Raw genomic sequence first — 12,356 nt, forward strand, 5'->3', positions numbered from 1 at the left:
CTGTGTATCCCTGTCAAAAGTTTGACTAAATATCATACCTTTAAGGAATTCAAATCATTTTCCCACGGTACCGATCGACATGTACCTGATCGCGCCCGCTTAATATTCAAGAACAACGCGCTGAATGGAATACTGCACTCTCATTGGCCAACAGAAAGTAACGCATGATGGCTTAGATTTTTAATTTTAATTTTTTGATTGGCTGAAATACATTGACATATGGCGGGTGTTTTCACTGGGATCGTAGTGTTGCAGATGCTGGCACGTGTTTGCATGATGGAAGATATAGTAAACGCCGCAATTTCAGGTCACAGTATCATGATATTAGGGCAGGCTGGCACTGGTAAAAGCTTCCTAATTAACAATTTAAGCAAAAGACTGAAAGAAATGGGAAAAACAGTTTGCTTGACAGCCAGTACAGGTATAGCTGCCTCTCAGTTGCACGGAATGACAATACACAAGTTTTCGGGCATTCAGGACGGTCGTTTCTCCGATGATTTTTTGATAGATAAGATTAAAAATGATGATGATATGATAGATATTAAAAGAAGGATTTTGAATGTTGACACTCTTTTTATTGATGAAATCTCCATGCTATCTCTGAAATTCTTCATGCAAATAGAGAAGGTGTTCAGAACAGTAAAGGAAAGCAATTTCCCATTTGGTGGCATTCAGATCATTGTTTCTGGTGATTTCTTTCAACTGAAGCCTGTGCCAAATAATGTGTACCATGATAGAGGAGAACTCATTATCAGTTATGAGAAGATTCACGGCCTGATTCCACATCATTATGTTCTGTCACAAGTACACAGACTGTCACAAGTACACAGACTGTCACAAGTACACAGACTGTCACAAGTACACAGACAAACAGAAGGTAATTTAAACATTATATTTTAATAACAACAGACCTCAGGTGAAAAAAGACGAAAAGATAAAACAAAACAAAAAATCTTCCTTCTCTTTGAAAGTCTTTTATTTCTGTTCTTTCTATCATTTTCACAAATATTTGGATCTATATGTGTAAAAACTTCAACACACACACACATATATAGAGAGAGAGACGGAGAGAGGAGCTACCTAAACATACTAAGTTCTCAGACAGTAATACATGTAGTCCTGAAATCCCTAAATTTGTAACATTTTGCATCATGTTGGGCAGTCAATGAATAGACATGATCACTCAGTTTTTCTTTAAGATACCATCCATAGGAATGATATTATCAGTTTATCACCAGTGACAATACCATTTTTCTTTGAACACATTTTTAACAATAAACTATTACAAAAAATTATATGCACACTCCTGTTTAAAGATACTTGGAACAGACAACACATGTTTCAATCAGTAATTTCATCTTCATTTCATACCATGCTTTTACTTTCTCTGATTTTCACACCAGGAATTCAGTGTCTTACACCAAGTTATCCACAACAACTCAGACACAATTCAAAAGAGAACTTATACATGTGTGTGAATGTGCGAGAGACAGAGAGAGGGGATGGATGCAAATTAATATATATGCATAAACATTCACACATATTATGATTTATGTAGTTGGTTACAGATATGATCAAAATGGGGTAGTACAGATTTGCATAAGAGGTGTCATATATAATGCTTATTATGCAAACCACATCATGATAATGAAATCCCCATCATATAACCATATATAAAATTTATGGCTATTTAGAGACAAATACAAACATGCAGATGACTTGTACGAATAGGTCAGTGTCTATACCCAAGGATCATATCCCTTATGTCAGAACTTATAAACTATTGAGATTCACTCTATGTTACCATATATAAAATGACTGATCATTGAGAAAAAATGTATGCATGCAAATGAAATTGACCAAGGGGGTACATTCTTATTCTACCCCCCATAATATCTCAATAACTGTTAAGATCACACACACACTCACACATATATATGGGCACGCAAAGATGAAGTCACACATCCAGCTCTTTATCCTTTAAGGACCTGCTCAAGAGGCAATAGGCTCAAACTTGGGACTTTGGGATGAAGGTCAGAGCAGGTAAACATGGGAACACATGCACACAAACACAGCTTTTTCTAAATACTTTTGCAGCAAAATTTTCACATTGCCATTTTTACACAGGCGACATGTTTAAATTTGCCTGTGAAATAAATACACAAAATATTGGTGAAATAAATAAACAAACAAAATCCAGAGCTCACACATACTTGTTGTCTAAACACCTTACAGGAGACTTAATCAAAGCTGTACATGAACTAAGTGAGGGTGTACCATTATCTAAAGACACAGAAAGTCTGCTACAAAGATTGGAACATCCACTACCACCTGGTGATCATCCCATCAAATTGTTTGCCCTAAATTATGATGTTGAAAAGTGCAACTCAGACAGTTTACTGGACATGGAAGGTAAATGCAGATCCCTTATTAACTTACAATGTCAGTTGCTTGCAGTAGCTTTTTATCGTCCCTGTCATAAATTTCAACTTTTCGGGAAGACTGCTGCCATACAGGGACTGTTCCGTAAATATGCTTTTTTCTCTATAAATTTATGGACTCCAACTTTCCATATGCCACTGAAATCAGGTCTGAGTCACATTAAATTCTTCGTTAAGTTCTCAATTAAAGTCAGACCACTGCTGTTATCCTATCGCTGTAGCATCAAGAATAATTTCTTGAAAATGTTTTCTACATCAGTCCTGACTGCTCCAGTGGCCTAGTGGTTACAGCATCTGCCTCAGATGTAGTAGGTTGCTGGTTCAAACCCTGACTGAGTCATACCAAAGACTTATAAAAATTCTACTTACATCTTTCTCACTCAGCGCTCTGCATTAAGAGATCAGTGTTAGGACTAGTCAACCTGGTGTCAGGATAATGTGACTGGGTGAGACCTAATACTACATGTCTGCGGTGTGATGCCCCAGTGCTAGATATCACTATAAACTGCCATACTTCAGACATCATGGTGATGTGATTGAAATGTTTTTAAAGTTACGTTAAAAATCCAAATCACACAGACACACATGACACACACCATAGCAGCCCTGATTAAACCCATTTTCTTTTCACAAACAAGGTTACATTTAACAGCATACATAAATATTCTATTAGGTGCATACTGTATGAAAGCAGCAAACTTAAACTTTTAGATACTCCTACTTTTTTCTCCTCTTTGTTAAAGGTTCATTCACATAAAAAGTAAATGGTTTAGCTGCAGCAATACCACTATTTGATTTTCTGCCTCTAGATTTCAGTGACTGTCCCAGTATGACAGAATTGACCGTTGAACAATACGTTGAGTAAGAAGGATGTGTAGCATTCCCATTGTGCAGGCCACGTTCTTGACAGAAGTGATTTTCCAATATGTCAGTATTAAATCTTGATGGCACTACCCCACCATGAGAGAAGCCCTCAAGACGTCTCTTGCATATCTCAGGAAATGTTACTAACAGAGATTCCACATCATCACAGCATTGAATCGATAGTAAACTTTTTAATCTTTCACCCTTGGCTATGCTTTCATCATTCTTGGCTGAAATATGCCAATTTGTAAACCATTGCAAAATATGGTACAAATACTGCAGACGCTCATCATCAACAATCTTGACAGACCTATGATCTCTGAAAATAGATATCATTTTACTGGTATTTTCTAGCAGTTCTATTGTACTGTTAAGGTGTGATCCATCTGGTAAGCTTGCCTGATAATTCTTCATCAGGAACAGAGCATTAGAATCCAACGTTTCTTCTGCCAGATGATTTCGCATCTTCTCTGCTGAATTTGGGTACAAGTGAGCATCTGAAACTTTGTGATGTATTGGTCTGCTGTGCACCTCCCGATCCCAGTGAATTGCACTGATCCAGTGTTTCCACAAAATGTACTTTCCATTCAGTTTCAGCTTCCTTGTATGAAGACCCTTTAAGTCACCACTTTTCATTACACCATTTCTGATTTTTTTCATATTATGCGAAAAGTCCTGGGAGATTGCAACTGATTTAGTTGGATTCACTAAGTTTACAGCCATGTATTTACTATCTAATGGATTCCCATTGAAATGAGATTTTATAAATTGCCTGTTTTCTTCACCACCATCCTGTAAAATGTAATCTACAGAAAATCCCCAATCCTGCAACCTAGCAATGACATCCCATATCATGATGTGCAGTTCAGAAGCTTTCATCCTACATGTTGGATAATGGCAAATTGGGAATCTGAAGCCAGTGTATCCCAAGAAATATATCTGTATTACTTCTGTTGCTAGCTTTTGTTCAACTTTTCCCTGTTCTACAGTTCTCAGATCATTGCCCTCATCCCCAGTTTCAACCCATCCAACTAAATGAGGCTTGCCACCTCCCATATCCAGTACAAGATCCTGTTGAATTTTTGTTTCATCATGAATCAAACCACCAGCCCATCCCTCCTCAGGAACATTTGCATCTTTTGCAGCCTGGTACATCCACATAAAAACTTCATCCTGTGGTCCTGCTTCTTGTGGAACTCTGTTTTTGTACCTTCTTAAATGCCGACCTGTTGGAAGGATCATCATTGTACTGTCTACTATATCCTGGTATGTTCGTGGGCTCCTTACCCATAGTGCCAGGCAAATGCTAATCACTCTCTTATTCCATCGTCTTCCATTTGGACTATTTGCCTTTAGAGCAGCAGATTGAGACTTAAGTAAAAGTTTCATATCCTCAGGTGCATTGGGAAAGCACTGTTCTAAACATTTCTCGAGGTCTTTGCTATCTTCATCACTTAGTTCAACTGTCTCCCCTTTGTCATTATCATGTGTGCTTGGCTCTTTCAATGTGCTGTGACTCTGACAGCGTCGACAATAATTGGTTAATCCCCACGGAACAATCTGATGACAAAATTTGGAACGCAGCACCCATAATAATTATCTGAATTGTGCTGTTTCACCTTTTCAGTTACTGTCAGTGAAGTTTCCGGTACAGAGTCCAGTTTTGACACACCACTGCATACAGACATCTTCTTGACAATGTCTATGATCCTCTGCAGACATCTTTGTGTACATGAAAATTCATTGCTAATACATAATTTACTCAGGTCAACAGTTTTGTTTCTTACAGTAAGTGTCCACCTTGTTTCTGACATATTGATTGTTTTCATGATAATACTGCCACTGACATTAACTAAAGATACGACATCAATTATCAAATCTTTCAATGAGGGTAGAATTGTCACATCTCTAGGAATACAGGTTCTTAGTTCATCAAAAGTTATCTTTACATCATTCGGATAATTCTCTTTTGAGATGTAAGAAAGTCCCTCATAAAATACTTCCTTCTTGCCTGAATTGCGTCGTCTGACCTTCTTTGTATGAGGGAAAAGTTTTAATAAAAGTATTGAAAGTGCCTTTGATGTTGCACCTTTACAGACTTTCATTAGGTCACTAAATATTATAGTCCCCTCTTGATCTTCTTGGAGTCTTTCTATCAACCTGCAGTAAGAAGAATGTCCTGACATACATGAATGATATAAACCAGAGTATCTTTAAATAAGTGGACATACATCCAAAAATTGTGTATTACCCCAAAAATAATGGAACACTTGAATAATTCCAATGAATATTTCTGATAAATAATTCCTCTCTGACTATATTATTTGATTAGAACAACACAACTGTAAAATCGGATTATTAAAATAAATTCCTTTATATACTGATTGTTAGAAAAGAATGAGTTGGTGTTTACCATTTAACGAACTACCTATATATAAACACAATCACCTGATAATATTCTAAAAAGAAAATGCATGCTTGACACGTCAGTAATTCTAATGGAAGAACCAATCTAATTGTAAATAAAAGCAACCCTGACATCCAATTGTATGTAAACTACATGTATACAGTTACAAATTATAGTTATGGATAAAAGTTAGGCATGTTTTCCAAAAAAATTTAAGCATGACTTGTACATAACACTGTTGTTAAATATATATTTATATACATTCAGCCTTCATATAGTGCAAGTGGAAAATGTCTTTTCAGATACAGTAAAACATTCTTTAAAGTAAGTACATAAAATCAAAATGTGTGTATGTCAAAACTTTTCTTCTTTTATCCAGGTGAAGTCAAGGTATATCACAGCACAGATGAAGGTGATACAGCAGCATTATTGTCTTGTCGAGCTGTGAAGCATTTGTACCTTAAAGTAGGAGCTCCTATAATTCTGAATGTGAATTTGTCAGATGAACTAGTAAATGGACTCACAGTGATTGTTGTTGAGATGCATAAGGACAGTGCTACAGTGAAGTTTCATAGAATTGATAAGACAACTGAAATAAAAAGATACATTTTTACAGTCTATAAACCTTAGGAAGGAAAAACTGTTGCCTGTAGGAAACAGTTGCCTCTTCAGCTTGCATTTGCATTAACAGTGCATAAAGCATAAGGAATGACAATAGACAGACTTGAAATCGATTGCAGAAACATGACAAGGCCTAGACAAATTGGGGTGGCTGTTGGCAGGGCAAAATCAACGAAGGGACTAAGAGTGAAGAACTTCAGATTCTATCTAGTCAGAAGTCAACCTCAGTTTATCAAGAAATTTTATGAGTCTCAATGTTGTCCAGTTGATGAAACATGCTGTAGGAAGCTTATTTCTGTAGACCATTCAAACTGTCCTGAGAATAAACAGGGGTGTACCAGAGATGCTGACAACAGTAATGATACAGATGATGTGGAAGAGAAAGATATTGAAAATGACAGTGATGAAGATGAAGAGGTGATAAAAACAATGGATATACTTGAAAGTACTTTCAAACAAACTTCTGATAGTCCAATGCCTGCAGCTATAAATATAGATGAACTGCTAGATGTGATTACTTATAAGATCCCACATACTCAGGAACAGAATGACTTGAATACAGAAATACATGGTATTAAAGCTTACAAGCATGTCTCTGAGTCTTTTGCCAGAAATATTTACTTCAATCTCAAATGCTTGTTTCAAGACACTGTGTCAGAAGGAAACATCAGGAACCAAGCACTGACTTCATTTTATGCTGCAGTCACAAAGTTTATTAGTACAGAAGAGTACAGAAGTTATGTAAGGCAGCTTTTTTTGTGCACAGATCTCAGATGTATCCATTATAGAGTTGCTTTTAAGATATTAATGAAGCTGAGAGCAAAACTTGTGGCTGATATCTCTGATCCATTAAAAGCAAAAGCAATAGAACAGTCACAGAAAGAAGGAAAAGTCTTTGAAGATACAAGCAGTGGAAGAGCAAAATTGAGATATATAGCGGGTTGGTGTGTTGCATCACTCAGACATAGAAAAAGAAGTCCTGTGAGAAAAAACTTGTACAACAATAATTCCAGAGATTATGTGAACCAGTTGTACTACCAAGCAACAATGTTAGATACACTCATTCAATATGAAAGTGACCTAATGGAAACATCAGAAGATAAGGTTTCCATGATTGAGATACAGAGAAAGCAAAATGTAAGGAGTGGTCTGTGCTGTGTAAGTGATAAAACCTTTCATTTCTTCCAAGAGTTAGACAAAGTCATCAGAAAACTTGAAACAGTAGAAAATGTAAATTTGTATGGCAAAAGCTTTTATGACTTTGTAACGTCAAGGGTTCTGTTAAATGAGACACTGAACCAACAGTGGTCACAGATCTTTAACATTAAAGATGATAAATATTTCTCTGTACAAGTTCAGAAGTTAAAAGAGGAGGTAGTGAGTAAGTATTTGTTAATGTCATCTGCACAGTTTAGACGAGAATTCAAGAGAAAAGTTAAGGCTAGGAAGGAAGAAGCACACAGGAAGCAAATTCAAATGAGAAGAGACAGTAAAGTAAAAGCGTCTTCTTCAGAAGCACAAGTAAGCTCTAAGCAAAGTCGGTTGAGGAAAGACACACCAGATGATTCTTCCACCTCAGAACCGCAAGGAAGCCTGAATAAACTAGTAAAAAGGAAGGCAGTAAAGAAAAAGACGGGAAAAGGGAAACGATCAAAGACAGCTAAGTGGCCATGTGGAAGATGTCAGGAGGGCTGTATAGTTTATAGTGTTTGTTGTGACATGTGTGATACATGGCATCATTATGAGTGCATTGGTTTGCTCGGAGATGAACAGGAGCTTCAGGAGGAGGAATGGATATATCCAGACTGTAGACTTTCAGGTGACGTCATAAAGGAATAATATTGGCAATGTCATTATTTACTAGTTCGAGTACTACCAATAAGTGCACTAGAATTTTCAAAATTTCTCATAATTGCAAATCCCTGTGCTTCCCAGCTATGTCAATGGGAGTAACTTCATGCTATGGAAATATGTATATAGTGTTTGGATCAGTGTTATATTTATGACCTACATGCATTCAGTATATTACAACATGGAGTTAATTAGAACTTGCAACATTATGAATGTAGGAGAAAAATGTATTTACACATTGTTCATGGTCCATACGATTTATCCTAAAATCCATTATATAGGTAATATAATGGCTCTCAATTATGATGCATACAAATTTGAAGATACTGAAAAACAGTGTCTTATCCACTTTTCTCCACATAAGAGATAATATCAAATTCTAAAACTTTTATGAACATTTCTGATGAACATCAATCATATTCCATAGTGTCATGCCATTATATTCAGCAGTGTTAGAGGATATTCAGTACACTTATTAATAGAATGATGGATTGACAGAATGGTACATGGGCTGCGACAATATCTTCTCCCCCTGTGTAATCTTTAAAAAACCTATAATAATATATTTTCTTCAAAACAGAGACTGAGTTGTGATCATGCACCCAAGACCCTCATGAAATGCCTCAGTGACAATTAAACTTTGGCAATCTAGTGTACTAAGAAAATAATTTATCAACAATGAACAATGTAAAGATATTATGCTTAAAATCCTAACATTTTAGACATGCAGTTAGTAGGAAAGCACTTCTAACACTGCCCCAGTCAAGCTGGAATACCTATAGGAAATGCTAAATTTCTCAAATCAGATTAACCACCCTACATATGGTACCAAATAATTACAATCTTAGAAATATGTAAAATACATGTTGTAAATCTTCTCATATAATTAGTTAATGATATATTGAAGCCTAACACTGCAGTATCTGTTTCAGAATGCATGAATATTTTTGTTGCATTCTGCAGGCAAATGCTGAAAACATTCACATAATTTATAACAGAAATGATTAGGACTAAACTGATGCATGTCACTGTATTTAGAGGAAAGGAAGGGTATTCTCATGATGAATTTTCATATACAATGATACATGTATCAATGCATGCTTTAAATCTCAAGTCTGAAAGGGTGCTTTAGGCAAGCTGCAGAGATTTTTCAGAAATGGAGAGGTTTTCTTTTATTTACATTTTCTATTATTGACAGATATTTATGACAAATCACTTTCATGAGGATTATATATATATATATATATATATATATATATATATATATATATATATATATATATTTGCAAACAGTTATGATTTTTACTTTTTAACAAATTTAAAACAAAAGATGATCTTCACATTTTGATCATTGTTACCATGAAACAATGTGTGATTCCGTCATTTTTTTTTCCCGTCTGCTTCTGCTGGACACTCGAGCAATTTAAATTTCCCGGAATAACTTATAAATAGGCGCGTACGTCATTTTCGGTTGGCCAATGAGAGTGCAGTATTCCATTCAGCGCGTTGTTCTTGAATATTAAGCGGGCGCGATCAGGTACATGTCGAGCGGGACCGTGGGAAAATGATTTGGCATTCCTTAAAGGTATGATATTTAGTCAAACTTTTGACAGGGATACACAGTCGAATGCCTGAGCTAAATATCGGTACCAAATTTATTACGTTACGCGAAACATGGCTTGAAATAACAGCGTTTATTCTTAAATGGGTCGCGCGAGAAAGGAGACAAGTGTCCTAGCTTGTATTTATTATATAGTATATGTATGACCGGTCGATTGTAAGCAACGATACGAGCCCCTGTGATTGTAATAAGAAATTTTCCGTTCTAGTGGCCTAAGTGGTTAGTGCGTCCGCACTGGATGCGGGAGGTCGCGGGTTTGAAACCCCGGCCAAGTCATACCAAAGTTTTATAAAAATGGTACTAACAGCTGACTCGCTTGGCGCTAATCATTAAGAGGTTAGTGTTAGGACTGGTCGGTCTGGTGTCAGGATAATGTGACTGGGTGGGACATGATGCTACATGTCTGCGGCATGATGCCCCAGAGCTAGACATTACGATAAACTGCCACACTGCAGACATCGTAGCGACGTGACTAAAGCTACTTTAAATATCCAAATCACACACACACACACACACACATCAAAGATTCATTTCCACAGCAGGCAATCCAATGCATATGTATCTTACACCTTCCTGGTTAAACAAAATACCCGAGGAAGGAAAAGAGTGTTTGGAGAGAAAATCGTCAAAATCTAAACGTATTGTGTGTTGCTTAAATATTAAGGCAAGACAGAGATGCGTAAATATGTGACTTATATCTATATATAAGACAGAGATACGTATATGTGTGATTTATATCGAAATGTAAGACAGATACGTATATATGTGACTTATATCCAGATGTAAGACAGAGATGCGTATATATCTGACTTACATCTAAATGTAAGACAGAGATACGTAAAATGTTAGCAAGCAAAACTTGACAAGGCATCAAAGAGATGATTGGATATATTTAATATGGCAGTGGTATATAATTACCATACTATTATTAAACAAATAGCTGATTCAATGGGATAATAAAACATCTTTGGATAAGGAGAGAGAGAGAGAGAGAGAGAGAGAAACTAACCTGTTTGTAACAAACTGGATTTATTACTGTCATTATATGTATAAATTTTACATATTTGTGTTACTCTCTCATAAACAAACAAGGAAAACCAATATAAATAATCGAACTTACAAATAACCTTTAATTTTGAATCACAACATATTGTATATGATTTGTATCATATGATGTTAAATTTATTAGTGATTTAGTGATGGAGCCTGAAAAATGATGAGGTTGTCGATAAAGGGTTTCGTCTACACAAAAAAAAACGGCTTTCAAAATGTAATTACTAAGAGGTGATTTCTTTCATCTCCAACCTCTTGAACAGTAAGTAGCATCTAAAATATTTTACGACAAAATCCTACCTTAGAAGTTTCTAATCTTGATCTAGAATCGTCTCTACTTCTTTGTTTTGAAAGATTAGAGAACCTTCTCAATTTTCATATTTGTATAATATCCTTGGATAGCTGTTTTACATCCTGTGTGGTAACTCGTGTCAAATCAAATTTCTGCAGAGTAATTCATGTGATTACATAAAAGATTTCCAAATTTCAGGCATTCATTGCTGGGAAGCAAGCGGAAGATAAATATCCACAAAGAGCGTTAAAATAAGGAAACTAATAAGGGGAGGCTAATCTACCAGAATATCTATCATTTTTTGTTTTTATATCTGATAGGATTCAGCAACGTACTAGACAAACTATCTTCCATTAGTATGCCGAGGAGAAACCAGGTGGTGTCAAATATGTCCCCCTCGCTGAATATAAATAAATTTCCTGTTGACATACCTAAGATATTTTGTCAAGTACATTCTCAAAGAGAATCAAATGTAAAATAATAAATGTTATATATATATATATATATATATATATATATATATATATATATATATATATATACCGGAAGAATAGACCCAGCTGAAACCCGCATTTGTTCCTGTGGGCCACATTTAACAATATGTATTTTCAAGATAGCTTTCAAATATACCAATTTGCCTCCAACAGCTCCCGCTCGTGACAAGGAATACAGTGAACATCAGAAATGACACTTGATTTTACCTCACCATCCTGGAAAAAATACATATCTAGGTGTAGAAATGTATCAATGTGATCATATAACTTTAAGTTGTTTTTAATTTAATTCCCATCTGCCCGAATAGTTGGTGCAAGGACTGAGCATTATCAACTATCCTAAACTCAAGGTACTTGTGGTGTATGCTTAAACAACAAGTCACGTCTGGAAACTGTTTATAAACTACAACATTGCTCAGGCACACTGTAACGGAAGATTAGAATAAATAAGACTGGAACCTGCATCATGTAGGCGACATATACTTACCTACCTACATACATACATATATACATATATACATACATATTCTAATCAATCTAGGGTATGTGCCATTAGTATTTGCGTCTCCGTTTCTAAATATTTATGAGGTTTTTGTGATTAGATGCTTGATTATGGGAAGACGGTATTGGGGAAATATTCCTCAGCTCGAGTAATTAGCCAATTGACAGGAGTAAACGCCACAGGATGCATCGTTGATGCGATTTCATGATG

The 12,356-nt window shown here is 35.8% G+C and overlaps 3 protein-coding genes across 3 annotated transcripts in view; 1 reads left to right on the plus strand and 2 right to left on the minus strand.

Moving 5' to 3' along the window:
• The window catches only part of LOC149781926 (uncharacterized), a 17,189-nt gene extending 5,862 nt beyond the window's left edge, over positions 1–11,327 (minus strand). Inside the window, exon 1 of the mRNA XM_089936127.1 lies at positions 11,159–11,327. The gene's annotated coding sequence lies outside the window, so the exon portion shown is untranslated. The remainder of the gene's footprint in view (positions 1–11,158) is intronic.
• On the plus strand, positions 220–3,152 carry LOC149781927 (uncharacterized). Its single transcript, XM_089935030.1, has 3 exons — positions 220–877; positions 2,236–2,412; positions 3,115–3,152. The coding sequence occupies exons 1-3, from the start codon at positions 220–222 to the stop codon at positions 3,150–3,152; spliced, it is 873 nt and encodes a 290-aa protein (XP_089791156.1).
• Positions 3,159–6,391, minus strand: LOC149781928 (uncharacterized). Its single transcript, XM_089935031.1, has 2 exons — positions 6,338–6,391; positions 3,159–4,865 (listed from the first exon to the last, which is right to left on the minus strand). Exons 1-2 carry the CDS (start codon positions 6,389–6,391, stop codon positions 3,159–3,161), a joined length of 1,761 nt encoding a protein of 586 aa, XP_089791157.1.
• Positions 11,328–12,356: the final 1,029 nt, after the last annotated feature.

Source organism: Sinohyriopsis cumingii, chromosome 15, assembly GCF_028554795.1.
Source record: "Sinohyriopsis cumingii isolate HCF-2022 chromosome 15, ASM2855479v2, whole genome shotgun sequence".
Lineage (NCBI taxonomy): Eukaryota > Metazoa > Mollusca > Bivalvia > Unionida > Unionidae > Sinohyriopsis > Sinohyriopsis cumingii.

Bases quoted from the DNA above. Each gene is read 5' to 3' on its own strand.
- LOC149781927 (XM_089935030.1), top strand. From the start codon at position 220: ATGGCGGGTGTTTTCACTGGGATCGTAGTGTTGCAGATGCTGGCACGT. The intron at 878-2,235 runs GTAATTTAAACA...AACACCTTACAG, and splicing joins AGTACACAGACAAACAGAAG to GAGACTTAATCAAAGCTGTA. The intron at 2,413-3,114 runs GTAAATGCAGAT...ATATTCTATTAG, and splicing joins CAGTTTACTGGACATGGAAG to GTGCATACTGTATGAAAGCA.
- LOC149781928 (XM_089935031.1), bottom strand. From the start codon at position 6,391: ATGCAAGCTGAAGAGGCAACTGTTTCCTACAGGCAACAGTTTTTCCTT. The intron at 4,866-6,337 runs GTTTATAGACTG...TTTTGTCATCAG, and splicing joins AACAGTTTTTCCTTCCTAAG to ATTGTTCCGTGGGGATTAAC.